A 17,732-nucleotide genomic window follows, 5' to 3' on the forward strand; every position below is an offset into this window, starting at 1 on the left:
ATGGAGAACGTCGAAGAGTATTGAGCTGCTGGAGGGTCAAAGATATGGCTGAATCCTATGACCCGACTCCTACTCACCCCTTCGGTGGCCTTGAGCCATCTCTCGAGGTCAAGAAGGGGCTGAGAGGATGGGTCTTCATCATGCCGCGATACGAGATACTCCCCTTAATCCGTCTATACAGTTTAGAAATTTATTAGTCTATGCATATCACTATATATAAAAATTTAATAAATAATATTTTAAGTTGTTATCGTGATCTATCAAGATCTAAGATCTAAGTAATCACTAGTCCTTTGAGACTGGTGTGTGGCCTTCTATATCTGCAGCTACCCTGATGCACGATCCAGCTATTGTGTCTATAATAAATAAATAATTAAATTAAATTAATTAATATATATATGATCAATTCAATATGTAATTAATTTAACTATAAAATTTTTACTAATCTATCGGCCACAACATATGTGCTAATGGAGCCATCGGTGTGCTTGATCGGATCCTATTGGACAGTTCGATTCCGTCTTTCCCTCTGCCGCCTATCAGAGTACTCATCAGTGCTCCATCGATCACAGAGGGCCTCTCATATATCCATCCGCATCCTATGATCTATGTAAGACTTTCAATCCGATGGTGATTCAGAACTAGAGTACTCTATAACAGACTGCCTAAGGCTGTACAGTCCATCTTGGAGCTTACGTGTGGTCATCTCCTTGAAGGTCCGATGGCCAACCTCCTTATCCTAAGGAATCTCGAATCGATAGTACTATTGCAAGTAGAAGCAAACGTGTATTAATAAATAGAATATAAACCTATCGTAAATCTTTTTTTTGTGCCATCTCATTGTCCAGCAGTACTCTTGGACAAGTAAAGCTTTCGAAGCCTAGGAGTGAGGGGAAGGTATTGAAGAACCTTATATAATATGTCCTTCTGATTTTTATCCTCTTGCCTATGCTTAAATCAATTTTCGCTGTATATGTCACATAAGCTTTTCAGTTGGTCCTCCTTGTAGAAAAATATGCAATCATTACGGTATACGTCTATCTTCTCGTATCCTATGCCTAACTCTTTCATCATTTTTTTTGAAGCATAGAAGCTCCCAACAAGCTTCTCATCCTTCGATAGTATCTTCTTTAGTATTGCTACTATCCTATTATAATAATTGACTGTTATATTAAACTCAAATTTCAAGTTCAACAACTCGAACGCAGCTGATAATACAATATGTATTTCATATTCCGATCATAGTGGTTTATTAATATCTTTCAGCATATGATAGAAATCAAATTCAAGACCAGTCACATCCATAACCATGTCTACCATTCTATCTGTGTCCCTATCCTACTGACTTCTAACCCTTGCAATTATCTCTCACATCTTTCAATATAAATACCAATGCTTATAGTTTGGCATAAATCCACTCCTATATAAATAGATAATTATTGTATCCCTCTCAAGTATTTCTCTATTGACACATCTCTTATAAGAACAATGAGCTCGTCTTTGAACTAAGAGTGCCACTTTCCCAAAAATATAATTACAAAAGTACTTGATATCCTCCTTATATTTAGCAGAAATCATCCCGTCGACTACTCGACGGTCCATACAATTATGGTCTATGGTAGACTATCTAAGGATTCTACATATATAAATACAAGGCAAAATATTTATCAATTATTTTATCATTTAAAATGACTTCATAATAAATATATTTTATCATCAACTAATAGGTATAGAAGGTCCTATCTCATTCACGAATTGTTTTATTTCTATAGATCAATTATGGTAATCAAATGATATGCAATAGAGATTGAAAAAAATTTTGATAGTATTTTTTTTAATTTTTTCACACGGCTGAAGATGTATGAGGAGAAATAAAAGAAAATACTATCCAAAATTTTTTTTGAACCCTCAACATACCGTTTGATTACTGTAATTATCTATAGAATTAATTATAATTTTTAAACTATTCAAACTGGATAGTTAATTAATCAATATACATAATTCTTCCATTCGTATAAAAATATATAAATTTACAGATACCATAGAATATGTACATTAATCAAAAGACGGATCTATGGCTCTATGCAATACAAAATTAGTGGGTTCTAAGTAAAGAGCATCATTGCAAATGGGGATGGTTAGGATGCGCATCCTGTGCATGTGAACTTGGAGCATGCCAGACAACCAAGCCATGCAAGTACACCAGCATGGCATCCAAGTAAATCTCATCCTGAAGATTCCAAAGTACCGAACGACCTGCAAATTAATAGGGCTGGAAATAGGTTAGGCTGGGCCAGGCTATGCCCCTCTTTGAGTCCGATCTGAAATTTCTTTTTGAACTTCGGACCGGCTCTAGGATCTAGAATCCAATCATTGAGCTGCTCCGATTGCCATGAGAGTAGATGAGCGGACCAAAGTAGGTTCGGTGGTGGCCCAACCTCAAACCCCTACCGTCAAAAGCAGCAGGGCTATGTACTCTCATCGGAGAGCATTCCGGAGTGGTTCTACCTCTCAAGAATAATATTATTTAAATTAATAATATTATTAATTTAAATTAATAATAATATTATTTAAATTAATTATATTATTAATTTAAATAATATTTTATAATATTATTTAAATTAATAATATTATTAATTTAAATTAAGTAAATAATATTAATTTAAAATTAATTTAACTAAATTTAATTAAATATTATTAATTTAATTTAAATATTAAATCTAATTTAATCAAATATAATAAATATTAATTTAAAAATATTAAATTAAAATAATAATATTTAACGATCGCTATAGAGCTATCGCCGTCGCCGCCCTTAATACTTACTAGACCAATCAGGAGGCAGCGCTGCGGCATGAAGGGCTGCGCGGCAGGAGAAGAGGGGGAAGGGGGAGGCAGGGGGAAGAAGGGGGGAGGCTGGCCGAGGGCTCGGGGAGGCAGTTGGAGGGAGGCAGTCTGAGGGTTCGAGGAGGCGATCGGGGGCTCGAGGAGGCCTACAGGCTTAGAGAGGCGATCGGAGGCTCGAGGAGGTGGCCGAGGGCTCGAAAAAGTCAGATCCGAAAGTGTGGTAGAGGAAAATGGAGACCGAAGGTGCGGTAAAGAGGGGTGCGGTGGGGGGAGAAGGGGGAGGTGGCAGGGGGTTAGATCTGGCAAAAGGAGGGGCGAGAAAGAAAAAAGAAGGTTGGGCGACAGGACGTCATGTTTGGGAGGCAGTCGGGAGCTCGGGGATGCAGGCTTCGGAAGAAAAGGGGAGGCCGAGAGGCACGAGGCTGGGGGAGGAGGCCAGGGGCTTTGGTGGCACGACATGAGCTGGAGATCTGAGAGAGCAGGAGGGGGGTTTCGGTCGTTCACTAGTGGAGGGATGAAAACCAAGGACGAGGGGGGGGGGTGGGATGAGGCTTTTAGCATGGGGAAGCCAAAAAATGGAGGGGAGAAAATCTATTAGCGATAGCTAAGCCATTGCTAATAGTGCTATTGGTAATAACAATATCTCTGTCACTAATAAGCTTAATAATTTTTTTTTTACGATGGCATATGTTTTGGTCACCATTGTGGTCGATAAAAATGGTTATTAGTGATGGCAAGTCTGTCGTCACTAATAGGCATCGCTAAAAGTCCTTTTTTTTGTAGTGGCAGTATATTATATTTTGAATCATGCTTTAATTTGATCAATTTTAAAGAAAACTCTTTTTGAGCTTTCAAGAGATAGAAAATTTAATATGAGTTACTTTCATACTTTTAGTTACTGTTGCTTTTTTTTTTTTCAAATAATAGAAAAGATAAGTCAAAAGAGTTTGATGCCAAGTCGAATAAAGGTATCTTTAGATACTCTTCATCCAAAAATGTATAGAGTCTTCAATAAAAGAATCTTGGTTGTTCAAGAATCAATCTAATATAGTTTTTGATGAGGCTAACAATGTTTTCTAAAGAAAAGAAGATGTTGATTGTGATGCAGGTGTTCTAAGCAAAAGAATGGAGGATCTCACTCTAAAGGACATTCCCACACAAAATGAAGAAGGGAACAATAAAGAAGATGAAGATGAGGAAGAAAATCTTAAGAACAATTCCAATAAAGGACATGGTGAGGACTTATCCAAGGAATAAAGGTATGCTCATAGTCATTCAAAAAGTCTTATTATTGGTGATCCATCATAAGGGATAAAAATTCGATCATCTTTAAGAGATGTTTATAATCACTTAACTTTTATTTCATATATTGAACCTAAATTTATTGTAGAAGCTGAAAATAATTCTAATTGGAGAAATGTTATATAAAGAGAACTCAATCAATTTGAAAGAAATAAGGTTTGGATCTTAGTAAGTAGACCTAATAATCATCCAATAATTAAAACTAAATGGGTATATAGAAATAAATTAGATGAAACTGATAATATAATAAGGACTAAGACAAGACATATAGCTCAAAGATATAATTAAGAGGAAGAAATTGATTTTGATGATACTTTTGTTTCTATTGTTAGATTAGAAGATATCATATTATTGCTTACTTTTGCATGTTTTAAAGATTTCAAATTATACCAAATAGATGTTAAAAGTATTTTTCTAAATGATTATATAGTTGAAAAAGTATATGTTGAACAACCACCTAGATTTGAAAATCATACTTTTTAAATCATGTTTACAAATTGAACAAAGTATTATATAATTTGAAACAAGCACCCCATACATGATATGAAAGATTAAGCAAGTTTTTGTTAGATAATGAGTTTACTAGAGGAAATATATATAGCACCTTATTTATCAATAAAAAGAATGATAACTTGCTAATTGTACAAATATGTATAGATGACATTATTTTTCATACTACTAATAAAATCCTTTATCAAGACTTTGTTAAGCTAATGCATGGAGAGTGTGAGATAAGCATGATAGAAGAACTAAATCTTTTCTTTGGACTCCAAATCAAGTAAACTAAAGAAAAAATCTTTGTCAATCAAGATGAATACATCAAGAAAATATTAAAAAAAATTGAAATAGATGATGCAAAGAAAATTGGCACCTCGATGAGTCCTTCATATAAGCTTAACAAGGATAAGCATGGTAAGAGAATCGATCTCAAATTTTATCGAGGTATTATTGGATCTTTACTTTATTACTGTGGACCAGACATAATATTTAGTATATATATATGTGATAGATTTCAAGCTAATCCTAAAAAGTCATATCTAATTATTATTAAAAGAATTCTTAGATACTTAATTGGAGTTAAAATATTGGTTTATGATGCTCTAGATAATTTGCAATTGATTTAATTGATTATTCAGATGCTAATTTGCTGGATCTAATATTGATAGAAAAAGTAGTAGTAAAATTTATCAATTTTTTTGGAGTTAACTTAATCTTTTGATTTAGTAAGAAATAAAATTTGGTAACAATATCTATGATCAAGGCTGAATAGATTACATCTGAAAATTATTGTACTTAAATCTTATGAATTAAGCAATAATTAAAGGATTATAACATTAAACTAAATAAAATCCCAATAAGATATGATAATACAAGTGCAATCAACTTAACTAAAATTTTAATTTAATATTCAAGAACTAAATATATTAAGATAAGGCATCATTTCATAGGAGATCATATTTAGAGGAATATCTTATTGCTTGCTTTTATTTGTATTGATAGATAATTAGCTGATATATTCATCAAACCCCTAAGTGAAGATAGGTTTAGTATGATAAGAGAAGAGTTAGGAGTGTGTAATCTTTTTTGTTAGAAAATCTCTCTCTAAATTCTTGATTTGCCTTGACTTATCCTTCATTTGATTGCAATTTTTTTTTAATATCTTTTTTGAATCCTTTTCTTCGAATTGTCTTTGGGTGTTAAAGGTCAACTCTTAATCAAAAAGAGTAAATTTTCTAATCTAAGATAGGGCTCAAGTCGACTCCATCACTATGAGTCGACTCAAAGAAGTGTGTTTGTAGGAGTCAACTCGCAATTAAGTTCGAGTCGACTCCTATGTCGAATCCAATTTTTAACTCAAGCTGTTTTGAACTCCTTTATTTTTCTTTCTTTACTATTCACTTGAAACCTCACTCCAAACCCTCCATCCACCATTTTAAAGCCCTCTATTCTCCAAATTTCTCCAAAAATCCTTTGATTCATGCATCCATGGCTCCTAGAAAGTGTATCACCTACTGGTTAAAGAGAACTAGAGCATCTGAGCATATGGAACAGGGAATAAAAGTTAGAAATGAGACTCTACTCCTCCGCCACCACAACCATTGCCATCCCATGTCCCTCTCTCCACTAGGATTGTCACCACCAGGTGAAAGATTGACTTCGACTTCCTTAAGTGAAAGCATTTCTCCAAAGTAGTCCACGAGCAGGGGTGGGGGTTCATGATTCCTTGGACCTCCCAACCTATCCCAACCAAGTTCGAAGTTCTTTGGGAATATCCATCTAGGTATTAGGAGTGTTGAGTCCACAATCAAGAGAGTCTTGACAGAGTAGAGGCTCACTCGAATAGTTTAAATGCCCTAGTTTGACACATGCATGGATAGACTTGAGGATTGGAGGATGGGCTTACAGTGCATTTTAGAGTGAGAGGTCAGCGACCTTGAGGAGGTGTTGCCTACCTAGCTGTCAGTGATGATGCAGCTACTACACCATATCATGAGTCAGATTTTCTCGAAGATGGGAGGATTAGACTTTGTCTCAGAGCGGAACTCCTCTTGATGTTCCACATAGTTTGAGGCATTCTCTTGAACCTACCCACTCAGATGATGCAATAGATTTAGGAGATGATGAACATGTTGAAGGCATGTCTATCCTACGGTATGGTTATCATTCTCATCTTTCAAGAGTCTGGAGTGCAACTGGAGAGGAAGACCTCGAAAGACTTGATGCACTTAGATACCTACAATGACCGATCTCTCTATTGGATAGGGTACCAAAATTTGAGAAGTAGATGGATCTAGACAGGCTCTGAGTATAAGTAGCAATATGGGGATGCAAAGATAAGGTCGAGTGCACCATATAATGACCGACAGAGAGCTCGAAACTCCACCAGTAGTATTAATAGTAGCACTCACCATCCCAGCACCAAAAATAGCAATACCTTCTACATCATCACCAGTAGTAGCAATAGCTCAACAAGCCACCTTAACATGTCTGGATGATGATTAGCTTTACGGTTGGCAGAGATTTTGTTGGCTAGGCTGAGCTAGACCAATAGAAGCCTGCACCACTAGACACCTCAGAGATCACAACCACTATTTAGAGGGAGCTTTGTGAAGTCAGGATCAAGGTCTCCAGGCTTGCAAATAGAGTCCTCACCCTGGACCAGTATATGGGGTCAAAGAGTGAGGAGCCAATTGATTTATCAAATCTCACTTGAGAGGCCGCTAGATTGAGGGAGAGAATTGATACATGAGTGGCATAGATTTTTAGCCAAAGGCCAGAGGACTTGCCACATCTCAACAATCAGGTATCACCTCCCCCCTGATAGTTATGGGGTGATTGATCTCGTAGTTGGAGTCCCTTAATTGCACCATCACCATCTTCAGCAGTTGGAGCTAGGAGCCAGGTGTACACTTTATCTCCTAACCCTCTACTCATCAGTCGACCCAATCTAGTCAGCCTACCCCTAGACTACTATTTAGGAATATACTAGGGTCTGATGTAGGCTTTCCTGCACCTAAGCTTGAGCCTTCAAGCATGACCAAGAGCAGGAGGGGTGGACCATCCTCTTCTAGGGCCAGTTCTTCCACTCACATAAAGTTGCCCTCGGATGAAGATTAGACTGCTATGTATTGCATTATCTTCTATGTACTAGTTTTACCTTGTTTATGTAGTTTTTAGCCTTATTAATGTATCTAGGTGTACTATCCTGACCATGATTTTGTACACAATACATCCATTTTGTTTGGTACATACTTTGTAAAGATAATACAAATGATGGATGAACATATTATGTTTCTTTTAGATTATGACTTATTGTGTTTTATTGGCTCATTTCTAATTGTGATAATCATTACTCTATTATGCATTGACGCAATCCTTCACATTTTTGCATGATGACAAAAAAAGGGAGTAAGAAGAAAATAAATTAGTTTTATTTTTTGAGTATAAGCAACACTTCAGAGCAGTTAAAAGTAGTCAAAGTACTTATGTTGAGAAGTTTCTCATGCTGAGGACTCATACCATTATTAAAGTATTTATTGCTACTTTGATACTTAACTTTGCTTTGAAACTTAACTTTACTACCTTTGATACATACATGCTCTGATATAGACCAATTAATTACACACTCTAATATAGATCAGTTAATTTGATACATCTCATAACACTTTGGCACATGCTTTTAAAAATATGCTGTGAATTCTTTTGAAAAAACAACAATTCAAGATGCTTAATCACCTTCCTATCACTCTAATACTCTATGATACATTCCCATCACTAAGTTAAATGAATTAAAATGTTCAAATTTGCAATACTTTGATACATTTAAAAAGGCACTCTAATATTCTATATTCAAAATTTTAATCATTTCCCAAACTTAATGCTTTGATAGTTTGCCTTGATACACTCATATTGTTAGTTAAGCAAGAGTTCAATCATTATCTTAGCTTATAATAAGAATTTCTCATATTTATACTCAATATTTTATCATCATCAAAAAAAAAAAATTATTGACTCAAGGAATGATTTTGATGAGTACAAATATTTGAGTATATGATGGAACTAATAATTTGATGAAGTGTGCGTTAAAGAGATTTTCTGGAGGCTAATTTGATCCAAAAATGTCAAAGTAATTGCAAGAATTTAAGACCAAAAGATGCAAGTTTGGGGAGATACATTATGAGAAAAATGAAGTGAAAAGTTAAGAGTCGATACCACGTTTCAACAAGATGACTTTGATATGCAAAATCTTAAGTAGCATAAAACTACGAGTCGATCTCAAATGAAAGATAGAGACTCACCAAAATCGACTTCTTTCTGAGTCAACCGCAAGTCAACTTCGATTAACTCTAAGTTCCTATGAATTGACCTCTACTGCACTGAACAATTATAACAACTAGTTCTGCATATAGTGCAAAAACATGTAGAATGGCTCTAATGACTAGTTCCAGCTTCCAATGGTCGAAAGCTAATTTTTTGACCTTCCAAGAGCTTTAATGCATGCCAAACACATTGAAAAAGGTAGAGAAGAAGGAAAACAAAGAAAATCAAAGAAATACTAAAAGTTCATTCAAGAGAGTGCATTTATATCCCAACCATCATGCTCTTGAGATTTTAGAGGGTTCAAGAAGAAGAAGAGAAGAGCATTAATTGCCAAGTCTCCTCAATGATATCCACTCGAGCTTCAACGATGTTTTTATTTGCTCTTTGGGAGATTTTATATATTTTTTTTATTGCTTAATCATTTTCTGGGATAACAAGCTTCTATTGGAATTGAAACTTGAGGAAAAGGCCAATCCAAGCCATGAATTGGATGGTATTGAATGTACAAGCCTAGTAGTGGCTTAGAGGAGTGATTTTGGTTGATTTCTATTAAAATATCAACTAGATTTGGTTATGAGTTTGAGCAGTTGTAAGCTTGAAGAGATTATAGTAGAATTTTCAAAAAAGATATCTTGAGAAGTGGATGTAGGTATTAAGTTTGGTGCCCAACCATTATAAAATCTTATATCTGTGTGTATGACTAGCCTAGAGGCAAGTCTCTTGTTGGAGAGCCTAAGTTGACTCAAGTTGACAGCTAGTTACCTCAATTGTGAAGCTTAAGTAGTATTAAAAATAATGTTGAAAGAATTTTCATAAGGGCTTGCCTTTGAGAGAAGTTTAGGGTTCAAATCTTGATGGTGTGACTTAACCACCATATAGCTTTTGAAAGAAAAAAGACTCTTTGTATATTAGTTCTTGAAGTCTTTTATATTTGCATATTAATATCTATTTTTTCATATTTATGTAAAATTTTTTCAAATGTTCTCTATTTGTACAAATGAATTTTTTTGCTAGTTTTCATTAGCTGAACCTTGGATTAGCTCAAATAGGGTTCTAGAAGAACAAAATGCCTTCTTGTCTACTTTGTCTTCTTCTCCTCAAGACTTAGTTAGTAAGAGACCAATGATGGAAGGGCACAAGTTAAGAGTTTAGTTCAGTGTTGAGGGTGTTGGATAAAAGTATCTAGAAAATATAAAATTAACATTCATAGAATATAAAAAAATTATAAAGATATCACTTCAAGTTTGAGCTAGTTATACTTAGATCCCAAAAGTTTGAAGGGTTTTGCTTAGCTACCCAAACATCATTTTCCTTACAATATTGCCCAATCATCTATTTGGATCCCGATAGGAGTAAAAAAAGATGAAAATATCTTTGATTTAGAGAGGTCAAATCATGGTATTTGCACAATCTCAAAGTGCTTCATCTTTTATAATTCATCAACTTGCATAAATCTTAAAATACTTTATCCTCTATCATTCAATCACATGCATAGATTTCAAAATGCTCCATCCTATGTTCTCTATCCACCTACATAGATCTTAAAGTATTCCATCCTCGATCATCCATTCACTCGCATAGATCTCAAAGTGCTATATTCTCTATCATTCATTCACCTATACTATTTCAAATTATCCATTTATTTACACAAATCTCAAAACACTCCATCCTTTCATCATCCATCTACTTGCATAGATTGTAAATCACTCCATCCTCTTTTATTCATCCGTCTATATAGATTTTAAAGTACTTCATCCTCTATCATTCATCCATTTATATAGATCTTAAAGAGCTTCATTCTCTCTCATCCATCCACCTACATAGATCTCAAAGCACTTGATTTTTTATTATTCATCTATCTATATATATCTCAAAAAACTCTATTCTTTATCATTTATCCACCAACATAGATCTTAAGGCACTCCCTTTCAATTCAAGTCAAAATAAGAGTCCCTTGCTAAGTTAGTCAAAAGGGCAATTCCAGAATTCTACAGAAGTTTAGTTATTACGTGACCTGCATATGATAACATTTTGCAATGAATATAAAGTTTTGATAGTTAATTAACACTTTTTAGGATCTATTTGAGAAATCCAATAGGATTGAGCTAGATTTTCTATAGGAATCAGGCCTATTGACCTATCCAACCCTATTTTTTTAAAGGCTCATTCTAGTCTAGGCCTAAATCTCATCTAGGGACCTATTGGATTGTAGGATGGAAAACAAAGACTTATGGATGTCTTTTTTTCTCCTACAGGATTTGGGTTGGAGAGAGAGTGGGTTGATATGGATGTTGTTTGAATAAACTATGTAAATTCAGCCCAATTCTGTTGGATTTTTCAAACAAGCCATTAAACTTTTGGGGTCTGAGTGTAAATGGCCCACACATGGGAGGATGTATCTGGAAACATAACATTATTTTATTATCTACTTAATTTAACTTGAAGGACATATGCATAATAAATTATGATCCTTCAATATAAAATACAAAAAAATAGAAGAGATTTTAGGGACTAATCTATAAAATTTACAATATAAAATACATAAAAATAGAAGAGATTTGGACATCAATAAGGAAATGGCGATCTCGCTGAAGAAAAGAATATATCATCTAGAGTCTTGCATACTATGATATGTAATCTAATATATGCTTGCAATAGCCCATAAATGGTAATCAAGTAGAAATCTTCTTAGATGGGTGATTGGCCAATGCGGGGAGAGTAAGAGCTTGGGTCAAGCATCACATAGACCCCAAAATAGACAGCACCTTGCAAAGTAAAAGGGCGGCACAAAAGAACCCAGGCTTAATTATGCTACCTTAATATAATTTAATCATCATTTAATTATTTTATTCATGCCTCTTGCAAAATCTACATCTACCCCCACAATTTTGCTTCCAGATGGCAAAACAGAATAGGTGGGGAGAAACATCTAACTGCGTAGAAATCTTATGAGCAACCTTCTTTTTTAATGTCATATTGCCGTGCGGCTCAAGCATTTCTGAAAATGCTGCAATTGCTAGTATCCGTTTCTTTCAAAACTCTTCATGCATTAAACGAGTGATTAATGATCTAAAGCCTGTGCATTTATTGTTAGTGCAAGAAGTATTGGGCGTTCAAGGTCTACTAGCGGTGACAGAAATTTTTTATTAGATCCATTACATTATCTTGGTTTTAGGCTGTTCTATAAAAAACTATCACATCATTGTATGATAGTTCATAATGATTTTTTTTCATTCAAAATTTTTAATAAATTTAAATAATAATTAATTTTTTATTAAAAATTTTAATGATAATTTTTATTGAATTATTTTAATCAAAATAGATAATATGATAATTTTTTATTAAATGTACCTGTCATTGTGGTCAATAATTTTTCATGATTATCCCATGCAAAAATCAACAAAACCTCGAGTCAATGGTGACCATTAATGAGGTGTTTAAGTTTTCTCACCTCTCATAACTGCGCGTGACCCCACCACCATACAAAAGCCTCGAGGAGAACGCGTTGGGGATCAAGCCATCAATGCCAATTTGTGGTGCTAGAAGAAATAGGGAAGTTTCGTGGGTCCTAAATGCCAAAGAGATTGGGCCATTTAATGAGTCAGACGACCGGGTTTAATGGTCAAATTTAATATCGTCAGCCACACTTGAAAGTGAGACATGTACGTGTGCTCCACGCTCCCCAATGGATGTGAAACCTGAACACAAATCAACGGTACAGACGGACGAGGGAAGTTGTCAGACTCTTGCGGCCTTTTCACTCTAAATAAAGATGTATAAAATTCACATGCCACTAGTTAGTTCTTTTAATGTAAGAAACATAACCCCTGCTATCGTATTCAACGGAAAAAAAAAAAAAAAAAATCAATTTCTAGTCATCAGTTTACTTGTCATTTAATAATTATGATTCATTAGGCTTCATTTAATTCTGTGCCTCATATTATACAAAATATATATATATATATACATATGTTCAAATTAATGAGCAAGTCGAGGATTATTGAAGATCACATGGCTATCAAAACGAGGGACTCTGGGAAAAAAATTGCTGAATAGTCCCTCATCATCAAAGTTCAATCAAAGTGGAGAACAGAAGTTAGTTTTCCTTAATTTGAAAATAAAGATTCACAATAGCAATGCAAGGTGATTCAAAATTTTAGATAAATAAAGAGGCTTAGATTAATTACGAGCATGAAGGCACAAAATCATGATTCAAGATAAGCGATGGAACATGTTTAATTGTATTACATTCAATCAAGGTCAGACTAGCAATGAGAAATAGCAATATGCTTGCTAATCTAGCTATGGACTAAGTATTAAGTGGAAGTTGACATGCTGTAATGAGAAAACATGGGTCAACCTGATTGCTTTCATTCATGTAATAACATAAACATGGGTTATCATGCATACAAATGCAGTTTTCACTTTTATAGCGGTGCATGTATGTCAAAAGTGCATGCATACATAGCTATGTATGGAGGCACAAAATTATGGTTAATGATAAGTAGTTGAACATGTTTAATTATATTTTGTTTACCTTCAATATAAGTTAAGCAATGAGACAAAAAGTTAACTACTTGCTAGTAAGCTATCAATCAGCTATTAATCATTAGTTCATAGATCATAATATGTATCCATGGCTCACACATTTAAATTGCTCTATTGCATATAATAATGCAAAATCATGGGACATTCTACTTAGATAGTTTTACTTTTATAGTTGTGAATGTTAAAAGGTGCATATAGGAAAGGGTACAGAGTTATGGTTCACAAAAGTAGTTAAACAAATTTAATTATATCATACTGACCTTCAATGATACATGCAATTTTCAGTTTTATATGCAATTCATTATATTCAATTGTGAGTATAACGAACAAAATTCTAACTCAAGATAAGTAGTTGAACATGTTTAACTACTTACCTTCAATACAAGTCATGTGAATGAGATAAATAGCTATATGCTTATTTTCCATCTATGAGCCAACTTTCAAGTGTAAATTGACATGTCATAGCTAGCTAGTAGTTGTGCATATCTCAATTGCCCTAATAACTTACTAGTCCATGTATGCTATAATGCCTCTAATGACACATCATAGTATGCATTTGTTCCTCACACACATTTGAATAATGAAACAAGATAAGACATGTTTAATTACACATCACAGTGCAACAAATAGATATTTGCTTCCTAGTACTCCAATGGTCAACCAACTTTGATGACACATCATGATACACATTTGTGGCTCATAGATTGGAATGAATCAAGATTATGTAGTCGACATATTTAATGTTGTAGTTTATATATAGTAAAGTCAAGCAATGCGACAAATAGCTAGTTGCTTACACAACAATGTGTGAAAATATAGAATTATGGTTTGAGATAATTGAATTATAATTGTATTGTGTTTACTTTCAATATAAATCAAGCAATGAGATAGTTATGTGCTATGTGCTTTCTTGTCCATGATGAAGTAGTTGTCATGTGTAAATTGACACGTCATTGTACATGTCCATGGGTTGTGCATCTGAATTGCCCTAATGACTTACACCCACAACTATTAGTCTAGCTCTCATGATATATCATAGTATGTCCTTGGGGCTCACAAACTTGAATAATGAATCCAGGTATGCAGTTGGACATGTTTAATTAGTTTATGTTTCCATTCAGTTGACGTTAAGTAATGCAACAAATAGATATTTATTTCATCAAGCTATCACCAACTTGCATGGCACATCAGGATATGTTGTTATGGCTAATAGACCTAAATAACAGATTAAGATAAGTAATAGGGTATGTTTAGTTATATTGTGTTTACATTCAATTTAAGTTAGGTAATATGACAAACAACTATCTACTTATTCTACCAACTTGCTCTCATGACATGTCATTAAATATATTCATGATTTGCACAACCAAATTATGGATCAGGATGAGCAGTTGGACATGTTTTAATTATATTATGTTTACATTTAGTTTAAGTCAAACAATACGACAAAAAACTATCTCTTTATTAGTCTAGTGATAAATCGGCTCTGGTGACACATCATAATATATGTTTCTATGACTTGCATACTTGAACAGTTCTGATACGTAATACCAACTAGAAATCATGATTCACCTTTCATATATACAATCAATTTCTAATTATACAGCTGTATATTATAAAAAGAGAGAATATGTGTAGTGTGTGTATATATATATATAGTCATGTACACCTCTCTATGCGGAGATGTATGGAGAAATTTTTTTTTTTTTTTTGGTAGAACTGCATGGAGGAATTTGCTGCATTCCAATATTAATAGAATGGCAACTCCGCATGCGTTCATTGAAGATTTCCTACGGATGGACGTTAAAAAATGAAGATCTACATGGCAGATTTTACAGCAGTCGAGGATGCTACGTTAAAAACATAATTCTTGGGGGGCCACAAAATCCCACTGGAAATAACTGAATCCAAAGTACGTTAGAAGTTTCCACCTACTACGATGGTACGACCAAGACTCACCGCTCATACTCCTCTGCCAGTCTCCAAAAAGGAGGCTCGCACTTTCTCCCCTGCATTAATTCCTCCCTTCCCAGCATTAAATGCTCCTTCTTTTGGCCGCCTCCCCACCCCCCACTCCAACGGATTCCATTTAATAATTGTTATTATCAAATACCCTTGAACTCGTGTCATATTATCTGAACTCCGGCTTCCCCCCCCCCCCTTCATTAATTCTGCTCTCTCTCTCTCTCTCTCTCTCCCCCTCTCCTCTCTTCTTCTATAAATTCTCTCTTTCTGGCTCCATCGGTCTCCAACTTCTCCTGCTCTTCCTTCCTTTGATCGATCTCTAGGGTTTTAGGGCTATGTCTCCAATGGCGACCGAGGTGGGGGCTTTGGCGAGGATTCTTAGCGGGTACAAGAAAGAGGATAGGGAGGAGAAGGGGGAGAGGGAGAGGGGTCTCGTCACCCTCAACCTCCTTGGCGGCGGTCCGATCGGAGTCGGATCCGGGGATTTGGATCTCGACTTCCGGGTTTCGCCCCCTGGCTTCGAGAACCGCCGCGATCTACTGGTAGTTCTCTTCCTTCCTCTTTGTCCCAATCGGGCTTTTATCAATTTCCTTAGAGATATTCTCCGACGTCTACTCTGTGATTTTTGTGCGTTTCATTATCTTCGTTGATTGAAAAATCTTTGATTAAAATTTTGAATTTTCATCAAAATGCATCGCTAAGAAAGCTTAAAATCGAGTTCTTTTCTGGTTTCCGGCGTTTCTATTTAAGATTTTATTCTTGAGTTGTTTTTGTTTCCACAAAAAATATTATTTCTATTGATTGTTATTAATTTGGCCTCAGAAGCCCAGCCCCGCTCCGGCACGCCGCAAGCTCCAGGACCTCAACCTCCCGCCGGCTCCCGGCGACGGCGGCGACGCCCCTCCGCTGGAAGACTCCGCCTCCCCGGACCTCGACATCTTGACTCCCCCCGCCTCGAGCTACCCCAGCATCTGCACCGTCGAGAGCGTGAAGTCCGCCCTTGAGCGGGCGGAGGGCGAATCTCGAGACAAGGCTCGTCGGGAGGGAAGAATGGACGGCTCTCCTTCGTCCTCGTCGTCGTCGGCGGCCACGAACTCATCGATGAAGCGGAGCGTTGGCGAGGAAAGAGAAGGAGGGGATGAGGGACTGGACGGCTCTGATTCGTCCGGTGGGTCTCTGATGGCCGCGGGTTGCCCCAACTGCCTCCTCTACGTGCTGGTGGCCAAGCGGGACCCACGCTGCCCACGGTGTGGCTCGCACGTGCCGGCCCCCGCATTTTACAAAAGGCCTAGGGTCCATTTTTAGTTCAATCAGTGGCCAACTTCAGATTCAAGAACTACATAAACTTGTCATCCAGAGGACAAAAAGGGAGACATGAGATAATAGTTTTTGCTTTTCTTTCCTTTTTTGCAAAAAAGAAAAGGAGTGTAGATGACTATTTTTGTTTCGTTATTTTTGATATTTATTTTATTTGTACCGTGGATTGTAAATAAATAAAATTTTTGTACGTACATAAATTTGTCAATGTTGCGTTAAATGCATTTTATTGAAAATGAAGAATGACATGGAATGATATGATTGGGACTGGAGGGCCCAAAGCTGAGAAAGGATTGAAGTGTTTATAAGATTTGAGCAAAGAAGGTAAGGAAATTGATAATTTATATGCTTATTTATTTATAAGGGCATATTAGAGAGGGAAGAACAGTAATAGCAGAAAGAGGCAACATCATAACTTCAAAAGATAATGATCATTAATTTGCATTTCATGAGCATTCTTTAAATTAGGTGTGAACATTTATGAGTGAATGATAAAGTTCATTAAAATTTTTGAAACACCATAAAAATTTGAAATATCAGCATGCCAAAGCAAAGTTCAAGAATTTGAGAATTCAGTAATTTTGAAAACATTGCCGTTATGGTTAAACAATAATTTTCATTATGCTTGGCGTAGACTTGGTATCAATACTGACTCTTTATGTCCCTCACAACATAAGCATTTCTTTGCAGCTGTTTCAATTAATGTCTGAAGTATTTGATTATAGTCCTATATACATGTGTTAAGCCTGGGAGTTTTTTGAGCTAGTAAACAATGAGATTTTTTTTTTTTTAAACTTTTACATGCTTTTGGTATTGGATAAATATACTCCTATCTTGTTACAAAAGATGTTCTATCCTTGATCACTCTAAGGAACTAATGTTTCATATATTTAATCTCTCAGTTATCTAGGTGATTAATTGATATATATGAA

General features: G+C 35.4%; 1 protein-coding gene across 1 annotated transcript; it reads left to right on the forward strand.

Moving 5' to 3' along the window:
* Positions 1 to 15,690: 15,690 nt before the first annotated feature.
* Positions 15,691 to 17,000, forward strand: LOC105033376 (uncharacterized). Its single transcript, XM_029262387.2, has 2 exons — positions 15,691 to 16,025; positions 16,306 to 17,000. The coding sequence occupies exons 1-2, from the start codon at positions 15,819 to 15,821 to the stop codon at positions 16,786 to 16,788; spliced, it is 690 nt and encodes a 229-aa protein (XP_029118220.2). The 5' UTR covers positions 15,691 to 15,818; the 3' UTR covers positions 16,789 to 17,000.
* Positions 17,001 to 17,732: the final 732 nt, after the last annotated feature.

Source organism: Elaeis guineensis, chromosome 2 (assembly GCF_000442705.2).
Source record: "Elaeis guineensis isolate ETL-2024a chromosome 2, EG11, whole genome shotgun sequence".
Lineage (NCBI taxonomy): Eukaryota > Viridiplantae > Streptophyta > Magnoliopsida > Arecales > Arecaceae > Elaeis > Elaeis guineensis.

Bases quoted from the DNA above. Each gene is read 5' to 3' on its own strand.
- LOC105033376 (XM_029262387.2), top strand. From the start codon at position 15,819: ATGTCTCCAATGGCGACCGAGGTGGGGGCTTTGGCGAGGATTCTTAGC. The intron at 16,026-16,305 runs GTAGTTCTCTTC...ATTTGGCCTCAG, and splicing joins AGAACCGCCGCGATCTACTG to AAGCCCAGCCCCGCTCCGGC.